This window comes from Macaca thibetana, chromosome 4 (assembly GCF_024542745.1).
Source record: "Macaca thibetana thibetana isolate TM-01 chromosome 4, ASM2454274v1, whole genome shotgun sequence".
In the NCBI taxonomy this organism is placed as follows: Eukaryota; Metazoa; Chordata; class Mammalia; order Primates; family Cercopithecidae; genus Macaca; species Macaca thibetana.
Window position 1 is genome coordinate 24,797,609 of NC_065581.1, and position 18,308 is coordinate 24,815,916.

At 40.7% G+C, this 18,308-nt stretch overlaps 2 protein-coding genes across 7 annotated transcripts in view; both read right to left on the reverse strand.

Moving 5' to 3' along the window:
- Positions 1 to 3,454: 3,454 nt before the first annotated feature.
- On the reverse strand, positions 3,455 to 8,034 carry ARMH2 (armadillo like helical domain containing 2). Its single transcript, XM_050788238.1, has 2 exons — positions 7,171 to 8,034; positions 3,455 to 3,977 (listed from the first exon to the last, which is right to left on the reverse strand). Exons 1-2 carry the CDS (start codon positions 7,466 to 7,468, stop codon positions 3,550 to 3,552), a joined length of 726 nt encoding a protein of 241 aa, XP_050644195.1. The 5' UTR covers positions 7,469 to 8,034; the 3' UTR covers positions 3,455 to 3,549.
- Positions 8,035 to 12,809: 4,775 nt separating this feature from the next.
- RIPOR2 (RHO family interacting cell polarization regulator 2) overlaps positions 12,810 to 18,308 on the reverse strand; it is a 239,407-nt gene continuing 233,908 nt past the window's right edge. For all 6 annotated transcript variants that reach the window (XM_050788192.1, XM_050788191.1, XM_050788200.1 and 3 more), the window contains one exon: positions 12,810 to 15,004. In XM_050788192.1, the coding sequence (XP_050644149.1) occupies positions 14,904 to 15,004 (101 nt within the window). In that variant the 3' untranslated portion in view covers positions 12,810 to 14,903. The remainder of the gene's footprint in view (positions 15,005 to 18,308) is intronic.

Consider the following 18,308-nt stretch of genomic DNA (forward strand, 5'->3'; position numbering starts at 1 on the left):
TGAAACCCCTTCTCTATTAAAAATACGAAAAAATTAGCCAGGCGTGGTGGCGCATGCCTGTAGTCCCAGCTGCTTGGGAGGCTGAGATAGGAGAATCATTTGAACCTGGGAGGCGGAGGTTGCAGTGAGCCGAAATCATGTCACTGCTCTCCAGGCTGGGTGACAGTGCGAGACTCAAAACACATTTCAAAAACAAAACAAAACAAAAGAACTCCAAAGAAAACAGTTGTGGAAAGAAGGAAGTGTAATCATAGTATCCTGTATGACTTAGCCTTGAAAAATACGGAATTAATCATATTGCGTTTTAATTAATTAATTAATTTATAACAGAGCTGGGTCTTGCTATGTTACCCAAGCTAGCCTCAAGCAGTCTTCCCACCTCAGCTTCCCAAAGTGCTGGGATTACAGGTGTGAGCCACTGTGCCCAGCTCTCATATTTTTTAAATCAACAATTGTGACATAATTACATCGAGAGGAAGAGGAAGGCAGGTGGAGGTAGGCAAGATGAGTGTTAGAGTGCCAAATTCCATCTGTCCTATTCAGAAGGAAGAACAAAAATCTCCAAAATTGAAAAAAAAAGAAAAGACAAGAATTAACAATGTATATAAATTATTTAGAAATATGGAGGTAAACAAATACCAGAAGAAACAACTGAAAGAATTCAGATGGTTCCCTCTGGGAGTGTAAATGAGGAGGGGACTCAGGGGCTGCTGTTTCTCACTAGAGGCCTCGCATTAATTTGACTTTTTAAACTGTGTACGTGCATTTCTTTAAAATAAAAACTTAATTTTAAAAGCATTAAAAGGCTGAATGTGGTGGCTGACGCCTGTAATCCCAAAACTATGGGAGGCCAAGGCAGGAGGGAATGCTTCAGCCTGGGAGTTCGAGATCAGCCTGGGCAAAATAGCAAGACTCCATCTCTCTTTTAAAAACGTGTGTGTAAACTTTTCACATATCTATATACACACACACATATATACACATATATGAAAAAGAAATTGGCAGGGCATAGTGGCTTGCACCTGTAATTCTAGCTCCATGAGAGGCTGAGGCAGGAGGATTGTTTGAGCCCAGGAGTTCAAGGTTATGTATGATTTATGCCTCCAAATTTTCAGAGGCTGATAACAAAACTCTGGTCTCCTATTTAGCCAGCTCTACGTGTATTAAACTCTTTCTCTATTGCAATTCCCCTGTCTTGATAAGGTTCATAGCTCAGTGGCATGAGCTATGATTGCACCACTGCACTCCAGCCCGGATGAAAGAGTAAGAGGCTATCTCAAAATAAATAAATAAATAAATAAAATTAATGAAAAAAAAAAAGTAATTCCTGACAGTAATTCAGTATCTAAATGGAACTTCCAGTTTCCAACCCTTAATCTATTCCTATCAACTAGATTCTAGTTGAGAAACTCTACATTCCACACTTCACAAAACCACAAAAAATGGAAATGCTCAGCAGAACATAGCTTTTTCTGGTCTAAGATCTGAGAAAATTCCCCTCCAGATCTTTCTTAAGGAAACCCCATCTGATGATGTGATTAGCATCCTCCACAACATTCCTGTCCCAAATACAAGTGAGGATCACGAATCTATGTTACTTTTTTTTTTTAATAGCCCCCTCTGTGTCTAACACTATAGCACAGCTCAGTCAAAGCAAGTCTGTGAAAGATAAAAGTACATAATTCAATGTTATGGTTGCAACTGAAGCTAGAGAGGCTAGATTCTCTAACTGTAGTTAGAGAATCAGGTACATATCCCTTAGGCACTTTTCTGCCAATATTATTTTTTCGAATAAAATTTTTGATGAGGTTGGTTAACACACATAGAGTGCAGGTATTCTGTTGCAGATTAGTAGACAAAACAGAGAGAATAACATCTTTTTATGAAAATCTAAGAGCCTACCTAACTTTAGTCATTGGAACACATGTGCTCCATCTCCATCCAGACGTTCGTGCCAGTGGAGTTGCGGGGCTGCTGCAGGTGGAGGTAGGCAAGAAGAGTGCCAATTCCAGTGCTAACTCAGTCAGCCCTATGTGCAACCACATCATGCTCTGATAGCTCGAGAACCACCTCAAAAGCACCGCCACCGGAGGTTCTGTACTGAAATAGGGCTGAAAGGATTCAGGTGGGTCAATAGTGCCTGCTGAAGGAGTTGGCTGTGGGTGGGGCTAGGATTTGGCTTTTCTGGGTGCCTTGGTTTAATGTCATCTAATAACTCCCAAAGTGCACCATTGCTCCTAACAGTTATATACATGATGCATCTTCTGATGAATTTCAGTTTTATGAAATTAATTTTTATGAGGTCTTTTTTAACTTTTAATATATTTTTTTTTTTTTTACCACACAGAAGCATATGGTTAAAATAAAATACCAGCATATATTTTTTTCCAATGGGAAATCAATTATAAAATACATATTTTTAATCAACTTCAAAAAAGATATATTAGAAAATAAGAGTTTCATGATTTAATGGTAGACATTGAGGATATACATTCTCTCTCCTTTGTATAATAGGTGGCAAAAAATAATATTCCAGTTCTGTAATTTTACAAGCGTTCATGTAACTGCCCCATGAGTTCTTCTTGCTCTTTGCCCAGACAGAGCAGATTTATCAAGACAGGGGAACTGCAATAGAGAAAGATTTCAATACACATAGAGCTGGCTAAATGGGAGACCGGAGTTTTAATATTACTCAAATCAGCCTCTCTGAAAATTTGGAGGCTGGGGTTTTTTAAGGATAGCTTTGTGGGCAGGGGGCTAGGGAATGGGGAATGCCGATTGGTTCTGTTGGGGATGAAATCATAGGAGGCTGGAACTTGTCCTCTTGTGCTGAGTCAGTTGCTAGTTGGTGACCATAAGATCAAAAGAACCAGCTTGGCAGTCTGGGTGGTGCCAGCTGATCCATCAGAATGCAGGATCTGAAAAATACCTCAAATACTAACCTTAGGTTTTTCAATACTAATCTGTAGTTGCAACTGGGGAGGTTGGAATCTGGTGGCCTCTGGCTGCATGACTCCTGAGCCATAATTTCCAATCTGTGGCTAATGTGTTAGTTTTATAGAAGCAGTCTGGTCCCCAAGCAAGGAGGGAGTTTGTTTCAGGGAAGAGTCTAGGTAATCATCTTTGTTTCATAAACTATGAACTAAATTCTTCCCAAAGTTAGTTTGGCCTATGCCCAGGAATGAACAAGGGCAGCTTAGAGGTTAGAAGCAAGGTGGTGTCAGGTCAGCTTTCTTTTGCTGTTAGATTTTTCTCATTTGTGCAAAGGTGGTTTCATTCATATTCCCCATTGTATCTAACTGCGTGCTTTAACATCTTTATTTCCCAATGGGAAAGAATACACTCATGAACAAGCTCAATGGGCTGTCTCTACGAGGTATTTTAAACAGCATTGTTTTTCTGAAGTTGAATTATTGCCGTTAACTGTATGAAAATCTATACAGAACTCTTCAACTACAAAGGAAAACATCGACTTTTATTGTTTATTTCAGTTGTCCAGGGTAATACAATGGCACAGAGAGCTGCAACATGTAACTGGACTTAGAGAAACTAACTCCTGTGAAAACCAATTAGGAAATACAGCACTTCTGCAAAATTCTCTGTCCATCCAGACCAATTCTCAGCAGCCAACATTTGCAAATGGTATTTTAGAACCCTGTGCTCTTTAAGCTCCTTGACGTAAGACAAGTTATTGCATGTCATGACAGAGAGAACGTAACAGGTCCAAAATTTAAGGAGGAGGTAGCTGTTTATTTCACTTTTGATGGTAGACTCGAATCTGCCTTCAAAAAAACTAACGAGAATAGGAATAAATTGCAGACTTTGGGCTCTTTTCTGGCTGACAGGGTTTAAGTAACACCAACATGCCACACTCTGAAGCAGCAGGATCTTTATTTTTGGTGCCACCTCCTCATCTTGCAACAAGTGAGCCACTTCTTTCATGTACTCAGCTGCAAATTTCCCAGCAGGTGGTCCTCCTGTAAAACAAACATCTGCATTTCCAGAAGTGTTTGGTGTATCTAGTAGCTAATAACACTTTGAATGCTCCTATATGTTCATATTCTTGTTGCCCTATAGAGGATACTTTGGATACTTTGAATTTTCCTGTCTTTTTCCGTCACCTCCATGCTGCTGCCATGAAGACAAGAAAGTGTGTGTTGATAAGCAAGCAGTGATATGAAAAGCCTGGGAAGGTCTCTGCTTGCTGGTCTCCTCCCTGGTGCCTTTAAGCAAGCACCCAGGAGTGAGTATTGAGTGAATATTTCTTTCTTTCCTTTTTTTTTTTTTTTTTTTTTTTTTGAGACAGAGTTTTGCTCTTTTTGCCCAGGCCGGAGTGTAATGGCACGATCTCAGCTCACTGCAACCTCCACTACCCACTTCCCAGGTTCAAGCGATTCTCCTACATCAGCCTCTCAAGTAGCTCGTATTATAGGCGTGCACTACCACGCCCAGCTAATTTTTTGTATTTTTAGTTGAGACAGGGTTTCACCATGTTGATCAGCTGGTCTCGAACTCCCGACCTCAGGTGATCCGCCCGCCTTGACTTCCCAAAGTGCTGGGATTACAGGTGTGAGCCACTGTGCCCGGCCAAGAGTGAGTATTTCAAGGTGAATAAAACCTGGCTGTGTTCGCTTAGCAAATATCCCTCGTGGTCTCATTCTGGATTATCTGCCTTTAGTACTGGTGGGGAAAAAAAAGAAGGATCCCAGAGCATTAGTGCCAAGAGCAAATTGAAAGATTGAGCAGCACTTTCAGGGACTGACTGGCAGGAGGGAGGTTTTCCTGAGTTTTTGTTCGTTGCTGTCCTGTTCCCCTTACACATTTCTTGCCTCAACTCTTTTGCAGCTGTGGGACTAACACGACCTTACAAGATTTTTCTTGTTTAGCCACTGACCCAGCCTGGCCCTAGACTCTACTTTCACCATATACCTGAGCCCCAGTACAAATCTCAAACTCCAACAAGGTACTAGCCAAGACGACACAGAATGAAGACTTTTTAGGTGGTGAGGAGTAGCTGACAAAGCTGCTCGGATTCTTGCCACTGGAGGTTTTTTTTTTTCTGAGACAGGGTCTCACTCTATTGTACAGGCTAGAGTGCAGTAACGTGATCTCAGCTCACTGCAACCTCCATCTCCTGGGTTCAAGAGATTCTACTGCCTCAGCCTCTCGAGTAGCTGGAATTACAGGAACGTGCTACCACACCCGGCTAATTTTTGTAGTTTTAGTACAGATGAGGTTTCATCATGTCGGCCAGGCTTGTTTTGAACTCCTGACCTCAGGTGATCCACCCATCTCCGCCTCCCAAAGTGCTGGGATTGCAGGTATAGCCACCACGCTCGGCGCCACTGGAGTTTTGATCCCACTTGGATTTCTCTTACTTGTTCTCCACAGTTCCATGGTCCTAGGAATATTCTATTCAACATTAAAGCTTTACCTGAAGCCTAGGCAGAGGCCTTTTCTCTAGCTTCCTACCAGAACAGCTAAGGCTAAATACCATCAAATTAAGGAATTCTGATCCTTTTATAATTAGCTAGATCTTCCCACAAATGGTGAAGATAGCTACACAGGAAACTCACCCCACGCCATGTTGGGGGAGCCCTTGGCCCCCACTCAGATGGGTGCATCTCCTATGTTTCCTGTCTCCTTTCTAACTCTGTGCCAGTGGTTCCCAGCCATTCTGGCAACAAGGACTCCTTTCACTGTTTTCTTTCGTGAACTCCATTCTTTGAAAGATTTAGTCTATCAAACTACATCTAAGTAATTCATCTTCCCACTTAAAACTCAGTCTAAGGGCTGGGCGTGGTGGCTCATGCCTATAATCCCAGCACTTTGGGAGGCCGAAGTGGGCGGACCATCTGAGATCAGGAGTTTGAGACCAGCCTGGCCAACATGCTGAAACCCCGTCTCTACTAAAAATACAAAAAATTAGCTGGGCGTGGTGGCGGGCACCTGTAATCCCAGCTACTAGGGAGGCTGAGGCAGGAGAATGGAGTGAACCCTGGAGGAGTAGGTTGTTGCGATGAGCCGAGGGCACGCCACTGCATTCAAGCCTGGACAACAAGATTCAAACTCCATCTCAAAATAATAATAATAATAATAATAATAATAATAATAATAGGCCGGGCGCGGTGGCTCATGCCTGTAATCCCAGCACTTTGGGAGGCCGAGGTGGGCGGATCACGAGGTCAAGAGATCAAGACCATCCTGGCCTACACTGCGAAACCGCGTCTCTACTAAAAATACAAAAAAAAAAAAAAAACCCCAAAAAAAAAACAAATTAGCCAGGCATGGTGGCAGCTGCCTGTAATCCCAGCTACTTGGGAGACTGAGGCAGGAGAATCACTTGAACCCAGGAGGCGGAGGTTGCAGTGAGTCGAGCGCCATTGCACTCCAGCCTGGGCAAAAAGAGCAAAACTCTGTCTAAAAAAAAAAAAAGACAAAAAATGAAACAAAACAAAACAAAACTAATAATAATAAACATAATCAAAGACTCTTATAGCCACCAGCCAGAGCTTCTTGTTAGGAAATGTGTTATTGAGGACAATCTATAAAATCTCATTACACATCCTAAAATTTATCAATTAGAAAAAAATGGAGTGAGTTTGGACTTGATGATTATTAGAGCAATGTGTGTTCAAACAGTTACCACTTTATTTTCCACTTTGCTTTCTAGCCAAGTATACATTAATTGTTGTCTGTCACTAATGCCCCTATTGGCTTACCTAGTAAGTATCTTAAGAGTATTAAGTTTTTATTGATTTTTCTAAGACATTTACTGTACAATGCATAAAATAAAAAGTAAAATATCAGGTAGTTTTACTCTGCATTGGAATCATATCACTAGGTTGAAATTATATCAAATCATTGTAGTCTTTGATTTTTTAAAATGTTAATGAGAAGTTTGATAGGCAGTTTAGTACATATATATTTTAATTAATAAAAATGGGAGACATTTAATTAGTAGTTTATTTGATGGGCACATTCTTTTAAAACATGAGATCCTTGAGGATAAAATAATTAGTAATATTTTTGGCACAAGGACAAAAAAATTTCATCCAATGAAATGTTATCAGAATTTTAAGATTACAGCTAAGAAAAATTACTAAACTACAGCGTTATAAAATGAGTGTCATGAAACACTCATTTTAGTACAGCCAGTTAGATCAGTACCTGTGAAGGCCAGCAGTCCAATTTTCTGGGCAGCTTGAGCTCTCCTCTCAATGGGTAGGGATTCATTCATCAACACTTGACCAAGTACAACAATTTTTTCCTTATGAAAATAAGTCTCAGTTGAAGGGATTTTTTTTTCCTTCTTCTTAACAAAAAAGCCCTTAACAGTGGCACAGCAGTATTTCTGGAAATGCCGACACAGCCCCGCAAAATACCCATACATCTTAACCCAAATTTGCCTACAAGAAAATCGGCTGTTAGCCATTGTGGAAAAAGGCCAATGGTCCTTCAGGTGCATCACTGGCAGTCACAGGAGTTCACAATCAAGAACTCTGGAATACATCACTTAGCAACACTGTGGAATGGAATATACAAATCAGGGAAAGCAATAGATGCCTAAATTCTTCAGCTTGTCATTGAAGGCCTTCTACTATTTGGACTAAACCAATTTTACTTTCATTTCTCTGGTGTACAAAACCTCAACTTAAACTTGTTTCCCCTAATGCACATGAATCTCACTATTGTCTTTGAACCTTTGCTCAGGCAGGGTATATTTGGAACTTGCCCATTCTAGTCTGATTATTCCAACATGTATTTTGCTTCTTTCCATCAACCTTTCATAGTATTGTTACCTCTTTTGCTTGTTTGCTACCCAAAGAGAGTTCTCTACATCATAGATTTATCTTATTTTGCTGAGAAAATAGAGCAATGAAAAGACACCTTGCGTAACTCTTACCAGTGCATTCACCCACCTATCTGCATCTACGGTCCCCATAGACTCTGACTTTCCTCCTGTTACTATGGATACTCTCTCTGTTTGTGCAGTAGATGTCAATCAGTTCCTCTCACCTCAAGAATGTTGCTCTACAATTCTCTTATCTTGGTAATTTTTCCATCTCAACTGGACCCTTTGCATTATCAACAAACACGCTATACTTTTTTTCTCATTACAGAAAGAAAACTCTCTTGACTTCATTTACTTTCTCCCCGCAGTGACTGCACATTCACTTCCCCGCTCCCCTTTACAGTACAGCTCTTTAAAGAGCTGCTATACTCCCCATCTCCAGTCTTTCTCATTCTTTCTTACATGAATTCCAAATAAGATTTCAACCCCATGACTCCACTGACATTGCCTGTTAGGGTCATTGAATTGTCAGTCTTTGACATTTGACACTCCTTTCTCTCTGAAACACATTTCATCCAGCTTCTAAGATATCACACTCCTAATTTTTCTCCTCCTGGCCACTCATCATTTTCCTTTACTGGTTCCTCTTCTTCTTTATGACCTCTAAATATTAGAGGCCCCAAGGTTCATCAGTCTTTGTATGTGTTCTTTTTTTTTTCTTTTGAGACTAGGTCTCTCTGTCCCCCAGGCTGGAGTGCAGTGGCATGATCTTGGCCCACTGTAGCCTCGACCTCCTGGGCTCAGGTGATCCCCCTACCTCAGCCTTATGAGTATCTGGGAACCACAGGTGCACACCACCATGACCAGCTAATTTTTCTGTAGAGATGAGGTTTTGCCATGTTGCCCAGGCTGGTCTTGAACTCCTGGGCTCAAACAATCCGCCCACCTAGGCTTCCTAAATGCTGGGATTACAGGCGTGCCACCATGCCTGGCCCTTTTTCTTTATCTATACTTTCAAGATAAACCAGTTTATGGCTTTAACTATTACCCATATGCTGAAGACTCCCAATTATATATATTATGTATATAGTATATTAATTATATGTATATATAATTTTTTTTTGAGACATGTTGCCCTGTTTCCCAGGCTGGAGTGCAGTGGCCCAATCATAGCTCATTGCGGCCTTGATCTCCTGGGCTCAAGTGATCCTCCTGCCTCAACTTCCTGAGTAGCAGGGACAATAGGCCACCACATCTAGCAAGTTTTAAATTTTTTTTTTTTAAGAAATGGGGGTCTCACTATGTTGTCCAGTCTGTTTTGAACTCCTAGCTTCAAGCAATCCTCCCACCTTGGCCTCCCAAAGTGCTGTGATTACAGGCATGAGCCACTACGCCTGCTCCACTTTTATATCTTTAACTGGATTTCTCACCTGAACTCCAGACTCATATTCAGTCATAAGCTTGATATCCCCATTTGAATGTCCAAGACGCTTTTCAGTTTTAACATGTCCAAAACTGAGTTCCAGGTCTTCCTCCCTAGACCTGCTGCTTCTCAGTTTCTATATCTTGGAAGATGGTATTACCTCCTCCTAGTTGTTCAGGTAAAAAATTCTAGATTCATCCTTGGCTTCTATCTATCTAACATCTTGTTTTCAACTTATCAACGAATGTATTGGCTCTACTTTAAAACATATCCCAAATTTGAGACAGTCTACATAATATACCTGCATATGCTCTTCAAATATATTAATGTGTGAAAGCTTAAAAAAATTGGGGTTACTCTGCTACATTAAAAGAGCCTGAGAGACATGACAACTAAAATAAAAATGTAGGCCAGGTGCAGTGGCTCTCACCTATAATCCCAGCACTTTGGGAGGCCAAGGCAGGAGGACCATCTGAGGTCAGGAGTTCGAGACCAGCCTGGTCAATATAGTGAAACCCCTTTTCTACTAAAAATACAAAAAGTAGCCAGGCGTGGTGGTGCATGCCTGTAATCCCAGCTACTCAGGAGGCTAAGGCAGGAGAATCACTTGAACCTGGGAGGCAGATGTTGCAGTGAGCTGAGATCTGGCCTTTGCACTCCAACCTGGGTGACAAGAGTGAAGCTCCATCCTCAAAAAATAAAAAATAAATAATAAATAATAAATGGCCGGGTGCGGTGGCTCATGGCTGTAATCCCAGCACTTTGGAAGGCCGAGGTGGGCGGATCATCTGGTCAGGAGTTCAAGACCAGCCTGACCAACATGGCGAAACTCCATCTCCACTAAAAATACACAATTAGCTGGGCGTGGTGGCGCATGCCTGTAATCCCAGCTACTCAGCCGGCTGAGGCAGGAGAATCGCTTGAACCCAGGAGGCGGAGGTTGCGGTGAGCCGGGATTGTGCCATTGCACTCCAGCCTGGGCAACAAGAGTGAAACTCCGTCTTGAAAAATAAGTAAATAAATAAAAATAAAAATGTAATCCCTGCTTGGATTCTGTACATAAATACGTGTGTATGTGTCTGTGTGTGTGTATGTTTGTGTGTGTGTGTATGCTGTAAAGGGTATTACTGGGACAATTCGGAAAAACAGACCTTCCTTGTCCAATAAGGTAGCCACACATGGCTGAGTATTTGAAATGTGACTAGTCTCAATTGAGATGTGTTGTAAGTGCAACACGCACCCTGGACTTTGAAGACTTTGTAGGAAAAAATGTAAAATATTTCAATAATTTTTATATTGATCATATTTTGAAATATTTTATATTAGGTTAAATAAAATATATTATTACAGTTAATATCCTCTGTTCTTTTTTCTTTGTCTTAAGTGTGGGTACTAGAAAATCCAAAACACCAAGCGTGGCCTCTTTTCAAGGCTTTTGTACTTATTTTTGTGCAGGGGAGAAAACAATTTCTTTTTTTCCCCTTTTTAGGTTTTCAGTTGAGACACTGTCCTGAAAATAAAAGTCAGATTAACAAAAGAAAAATAAACGGAAGTTTATTAATGTGTGTCGTACCCAACGCACAGGAGAGCCTTCAGTTCAAAAGTATTTCTCTCTCTAAGCAGTGGCTTAAGGGCTTTGCTTAAATAGTATTTTAACAAAGAGCCACGAATCCTATCTAGTGACAAGACAAAGAAAAGACCATCTTCAGGCTCCCAAAAGGTGAGAAAATGCGGGAAGGTAAATTGATGGGAAGAGTGAAGTCTGTTTCTGGGTCCTCTAGCAGTGCTGTCTCTGAGCCTTGGTTACGAGCTGACCAAGGCAGAAAGGAGACTGTTTTAACCTTTTCACTATAATCGCCAGCATTTTAGGGAGGAATATTTTAGTTGCCTCCAGTTGCCTCTGCTTGGAATGTTCTTCCCAGAGATAATCCACGTGACTCATCCCAATAGCTCCTCGGATCATTCCTCAAATGTAATTTTCTGTGAGGCCTTTGCACTCTTTGCACTCCTTTTTTTTTTTTTTTTGAGATGGGGTCTTGCTGTGTCACCCAGGCTAGGCTGCAGTGGCACGATCATAGCTCACTGCAGCCTCAAACTCCTGGGCTCAAGCAGTCCTCCCGCTCCAACCTCCCAAGTAGTTGGGACCACTGGTGCACACCATCACGTCCGGCTAGTTTTTAAAATTTTTGTAGAGATGGGAGTTTCAGTATGCCGTGCAGGCTGGTCTTGATTTACTGGCTTCAAGGGATCCTCAGCCTTGGCCTCCCAAAGTGCTGGAATTACAGGTGTGAGCCACTGTGCCCAGCCCCTGACCACTCTCTTTAAACCTGTGATCTTTGCTTTCTCCCTGTGTCTCTCTTCACCTCACCTTGTGCAATCATTTTTCCCCTTCTCTGCTTTGCTCTCTTCTCTCGCCAGGATATAAGGCCTGGGAGTGCAGGGATTGTTATTTCTTTTGTTTTTCTCCATTACTCTATCTCCAGTGCCAAGAACAGTCCTTGGCATACACCTTGTTCAGAGTAAGTAAGCAACAAATACTTGTTGAATGTATGAGAAGTTAGAGATCTAATTTTTAGCAAACAATTATTATTCCTTGAACAAGGTGTACTTAGGACTGCCTCAAAATCAAAAGATAACATTTGTTTACTAAGAGGTACTGTCTCCAGGAAAGGTCAGGGATAAAAATATTTTATTTGAGTTTTTCTGATACAGCAAGAAGTACTGGCATTTTTCAGTGAACTAAGGTTTATAATTTTACTTTATAATTTTGTAAAGTAACTAAGGCAATTTAGTTAAACAGTGTAGTAGCAAACCTTATAGAGGAAAATGTTTTTACCACTGACTCAGTAAAAGCAATCACTGGTATTTAATGAGTCACGTGGTAAATACTGTGAGAGTTGAAAGTCAGGGGCTCCTTTGTGATAATGCTGGTGGGGTCTGAGTGGGAACAGAACATACACAAATCAGTGAAGGAACTTTTTTTTTTTTTTTTTTTCCCGAGACAGAATCTCACTCTGTTGCCCAGGCTGGAGTGCAGTGGCACGATCTTGGCGTGAGCCGCCGTGCCTATTTGCCCTCAAGGAGCTTATAGTCTCTGCTCATAGATACCACAACAGTGAAACTTAGCTGTCCAATTAGCTTTACAACAAATCTGAGATTTATTATCTCTATTTAGAGATAAAGGAATTTCAAATTAAAAATAAAATCACCAGCTGTGGTGGCTCATGCCTGTAATCCCGGCACTTTGGGAGGTCGAGGCAGGCAGATCACCTGAGGTTGGGAGTTCGAGATCAGCTGATCAACATGGAGAAACCCCATCTCTACTAAAAATACAAAATTAGCTGGGCGTGGGGGCGCATACCTGCAATTCCAGCTACTCAGGAGGCTGAGGCAGGAGAATTGCTTGAACTCAGGAGGTGGAGGCTGCAGTGAGCCGAGGTCGCACCATTGCACTCCAGCCTGGGCAACAAGAGCAAAACTCTGTCTCAAAATAGATAAATAAAATCAAGGTGAAAATGAGGTGCAGTGTGTTCCATAAATACCAACTCAGAAAGGGCATGTGAAAAAAAAAAAATCAGACTCTGCACATGATGCTAGTAATTCAAAAATAATTTTTATTTTAACTTACATGACTGAAAGATCAATGAATACAAATGCCACAGAACTGAAAGCACCCCCTCAACCAAACATAAAATACAGAAGTGAATACAAAAGATCTGAAATTAATTACTCATGCAATAGTCAAAAAAATAAAAAAAAATGACAAACCAAACACAAAATCCTGTAACATCTGTGTTTGATTTTCTATAAAAAGAAGCATTTCAACCATTTAACATAAACTATAGACTATACATACTAACTACAGCCTGTACAATGTACCTTTAAAGTGAAGGATATATGACTATATATAATATTTATAAATATACAGATATATACATTATAACTTCACAGTTGAAAGAACTATTTGCCAGAAGCCTGGCAAACAATTTGCACTTTGAAATGAAATGAGTCCTTTTTAAAAGTCTTGCTAAAATGTAAATATTTAAAATGACATCTAAATGATACAAACACATCCATAGTATAGTTGATATCCCACAGTTTAAATTACACTCACATATAATGTTTTGATACCTTGGCATACCCCACCTTGTATACTCTTTAGAGGAAGAAAAGATATTTTAATAAGAGCTACTGAATGGTCTTGTACTTTGCTTAATGAACTTGCATCTCTGATACTGAAGCAATAATGGGACCTGATGTTTGAACTATTTGGCCAGGGAATCCTACCAGTGAGTGATTTCCCAGGGGGCTGTAACCACCCCTCAGGATGTCCTTCTTCTTTCTAATCCCATGGTCATTTTTACAGAAGGAGGGACCACTTTAAATGTCCCTCCACTCCTACTCCATTAGGATTTCTCCGACTTCTAGGTTCCTCCACCTCAAAGAGCATCACAGGTTTGTGAATCTACAGCTTTTGGTTTTGATTTGTCTTAGCAGCAAAATACCCCTACGGTAAGAATATCATAAAAAATGGCTCTCATTAATTTAAAAAAAAGCGTTAAGTTTTGAGTTTTTTGTTTGTTTTTAAGTGTATAGGTATAAACTTAAGGTAGTTCTTAGTCATGTACTTATCTTTTTTCCATAATGGAAACATGATTTTGGAATTTTCAGGATGGGGAAAAGAAGCAAAATAAATTGTGGGAGTTTTTTCTTTCTTTCTTTTTTTTTTTTTGAGACTGGCTCTCATTCCTCTGTCACATGGGCTGGAGTGCAATGGTGCAATCTCAGCTTACTGCAACCTCTGCCTCAAGCGATCCTCCCACCTCAGACTCCAGAATAGCTGGGAGCACATAAAATTAAAACATCTAAACTCTCACAATGGGTCATTTTGCCAGGTTCTGCAGGCAGACTTCTATTTGAAGAGATTCTTTTTTGTGCTTTGTATTGAAAGTAAAGTTAGGTAGCTAAGGGGACCACTCAACCCTGAGAACACGACAGAGAAAAACTGCAAGGCATATGATGTTTATCGAAGTATCACAGGACTATTTCAAGCTTATAGAGAAACTTGCAAAAAAGTACAAAGATGGCTATTTTTAAATTTCATACATATTAAGATAAGATGGACTCTTTCACTGAGTATTATCAGACACAATCGATGATGTAATCTATTGAATTATACCATAGCCCTATCCTATGTTGGCCAAAGGAAAAGTAGATAGGTACTGTGAAATAAGACTCTGAATTCTTTCTAAAACATGTTTTTGTTGTTGTTTTGTTTTTTGAGACAGGGTTTTGCTCTGTCACCCAGTCTGGAGTACAGTGGTACAATTATGGCTCACTGCAGCCTCAATCTTCTGGGCTCAAGCAATCCTCCCACCTTAGCCTCCCAAGTAGCTAGGACTACAGGTGCACACCACCACGCCCGACTAATCAATTTTTTTTTTTGTAGAGACAGGGCCTTGCTATGTTGCCCAGGTTGGTCTTGAACCTACTGGGCTTAAGCAATTCTCCTGCCTTGAGCTCCCAAAGTGCTGGGATTACAGGCATGAGCCATTGCACCCAGCCTACATTTTTATTTTAGTTTTCATGTCTCTCAGGCTCTAAACAATTTCCAGCCAAAACCACAGCACCATCTTGATGAAAAGGGTCAGATATTAAGACAGCTGTTAGGCAGTTAACCTGTAATTAAAAGGCTGTGGCAACTTCAGTTCCATGACGACCTCCGACTTTGACACAGTCTCGAGGAAATTTATCCAATTGTTCATATGCCAGCCGCCCATCTTCTCCTAAATATAGAACATTAAACATGAATACCAATTCAAACTTAACGTTTTTATTCATTACTCAAAGTAACATAGTGCCAATTGTTTAGGTATGGACTGCTATAATATGCTATGTTAACTTTTGGTAAGGAAAAGTTATCTTTTGTTATTCCTAATTATGTCATTGTTTTCCAGGTAACGCTTAGAACAACCAAGAACTTTTGAGCTAATTAATGCCAGAGACCAAAAGAATGCCAGGGTATGAAACAGAGTAGAAGTCTCATGGCCATTTCATATTGATGATTTCACATAATAGATTTATTTCAGAGCAATTGTATGGATTATATTTTAAGTACATTAGGGATTTCAATATGGCTGATCCTTTAATGCATTGAACTTTTACATAACTTTTACTTGTATACATTATATATTGATACATCTAAATGATCATTGGTAAAATCAATCTTAGGCTTTCAAACTTCAGCTAAAAATTACTCTTTACTATGTAAACATACAGAGATGCCGTCTACCAGCTACCAGCTAGTTCATTTTGCCTGTAGCACCACCTTGTACAGCTAAGATGCATTTGTAAATAATTTTAATGTTTTGTTTTATTTTTCTACTTTAAAAAATGATTAGAAAATGAGAAAATAAAATACAAAGACAAGTGATAAGAAACAGGCTTTCATAAATGTAACACAAGTGAGACAAAGATGAAAATAGTTGTGCTTAATCAGAAGTTCATCTGGGCGTGGTGGCTCACGCCTGTAATCCCAGAACTTTGGGAAGCCAAGGTGAGTGGATCACTTGAGGTCACGAGTTTGAGACCAGCCTGATCAATACAGTGAAACCCCATCTCTACCAAAAAATGCAAAAAAAAAAAAAGTTAGCTGGATGTGGTGGAGTCTGCCTGTAGTCCCAGCTACTTGGGAGGCTGAGGCAGGAGAATCGCTTGAACTCAGGGGCAGAAGTTGCAATGAGACGAGATTGCATCATTGTACTCCAGCCTGGGTGATAAAGCGAGACTCCATCTCAAAAAAAGAAAAAAAGAAGTTCACTGTGAAGGAAAACAAAAGTAAAAAAAGATTCAGAAAATGTTGGAATTATATTGACATGAGGGGATTTTAGAAAAGGAGTGTAATTATTGTAATTATGAATTTTATAATACATTAGAGTCTCTCGAAACAGAAACGTTTCAGTAAAGCGAAAGTTTGGTTAGGGTTTTTTCCCCCCATACATTTAACTTTTTCAGGAACACCTTAAATACAAAAACAGATACCTGCCTATATTTAAAAGAACCTTGCAGAGTGAGCTTTTCTATAGGCAAAAGCCTGCCTTTTTTTTTTTTGAGATGGAGTCTCACTTTGTTGCCCAGGCTGGAGTGCAATGGCGCTATCTTGGTTCACTGCAACCTCCACCTTCAGGTTCAAGCGATTCTCCTGCCTCAGCTTCCCGAATAACTGGGATTACAGGCGCCCACCACCACGCCTGGCTAATTTTTGTATTTTTAGTAGAGACGGGTTTTCACCATGTTGGCCAGGCTGGTCTCAAACTCCTGACCTCAGATGATCTGCCCTCCTTGGCCTCCCAGAGTGGTGGGATTACAGGCGTGAGCTACTGTACCTGGCCATCTCTTATTAACTTTAAGAGTTTTTTTTAACAGTCTTTGCATGCCTTGACTTTTCAGAGGCAATGCTCCATTTTTTCTAGTTTGGTAGTTTTCAAATTTTTATTACTTTGGAGTAGAACCCTTTACTCGAAACAAAATGTTGATATGCAAAACCCTGATATATTAAATAGATTAAACACAGGACCTTTCCAGTTGATGGCAGAATAAGATAGAGCAACAGAGGGCCTGAGTTAGGGTCGTTCACGTGCTCCCTCCTTGCCCACTCACGCACACCCCACTATGGATGCCTCAAGCTAACAAATGCGACTTTAAGAACCACATCTACTAGGCCAGTTTCTAATTTGCTCATGAAGAGATTTTAGTTTAGAGGTGTTATGTTCTACTTCCAGAGTCCCACAGGGTACAGTGGCCTAGAGTGGCAAGATTCCATCTTGGTGCCTGACTAGGTCTGGGTGCCGATAGGCAAGTTACACAACCTCAGCCTGCTTTCTGTAAAATGGAACTAATTGCACTTCTGCCTTTATGGACTAGTTTTGAGTACTAAATGAGTTAACCCATGCAAGTCCCTCAAAACAGTGCCTGGCCTGGAGCAAGTCCTCTACGGGTGTTACCCAGTATTACTACAGTGACATGAGTAGGTTGGGTATCTGACTCTTACTCAGTTTTCAGTGTCTTGATCTGCTCTGCTGCTAGTCATTTTTTTTTTTTTTTTTTAGCTAGAGCTAGAGGTAGAGTGTGGTGACACAATCACAGCTCACTGTAGCTTCGACCTCCTAGGCTCAAGTGATCCTCCCCCCACCTAACTTCCTGAGTAGCTGGGACTACAGGCTCATGCCACCATGCCTGGCTACTTGAAAAAATTGAGTTGTTTTTTTTTTTTTGTAGACCTAGTCTTGCTACGTTGCCCAGGCTGGTCTCAAACTCCTGGCCTAGCCAGTGCAGTGGCTCATGTCTTTAATCCTAGCACTTTGGAAGGCGGAGGTGGGAGTATCTCTTGAGGCCAGAAGTTTGAGACCAGCCTGGGCAACATGGCAAAACCCCATCTCTATCAAATTTAAAAATATATATTTTTTAAAAAGAGTAAAATTGTTTAAAAACAAAACAAAACAACCCAGAAAACAATAACTCATGGCCTCAAGAAATCCTTCTACTTTGGCCTCCCAAATTGCTGGGATTACAGGGTTGAGCTACCATGCCCAGCTCTGGCTAATTGTATTTCTTTTTATTTTGTAGAGATGGGGTTTTGTTATGTTGATCAGGCTGGTCTTGAACTCCTGTACTCTCACACTCAAGCAATCCTCCTGTGTTGGCCTTCCAAAGTGCTGGGATTACAGGTATCAGCCACTGCAGCCGGCCTTCTGCCAATCCTTTAACTGCCTTGTGAAGTAGGCAGAGTGTTGGAGGGGAGAGAGCTCCAGCTTTGGGGAGTAGGGAGTATGGTTCCAAGCAGCTCTGAGGTCCAGCTGGGACACAATGAAATGGCCATAGTCATGGTGAAAACTGTTCTCTCCAACATTGTGGCCACCAACCACATATGGCCACCAACCACATTTAAATCTAAATGGTAATTACAGATGGTCCCTGACTGACAATGGCTTAGACTTATGATTCTTCGACTACAATGGTGCAAAAGCCGCATGCATTCAGTAGAAACCATACTTTTTTAGCATGGTATTCAATACAATCTATGAGATATTC

Excerpts from the sequence above, each read along its gene's own strand:
- ARMH2 (XM_050788238.1), bottom strand. The coding sequence starts at position 7,468 with ATGCACCTGAAGGACCATTGGCCTTTTTCCACAATGGCTAACAGCCGA. Across the intron at positions 3,978-7,170 it reads TGGACTGCTGGCCTTCACAG|GAGGACCACCTGCTGGGAAA; the intron begins GTACTGATCTAA and ends TTTGTTTTACAG.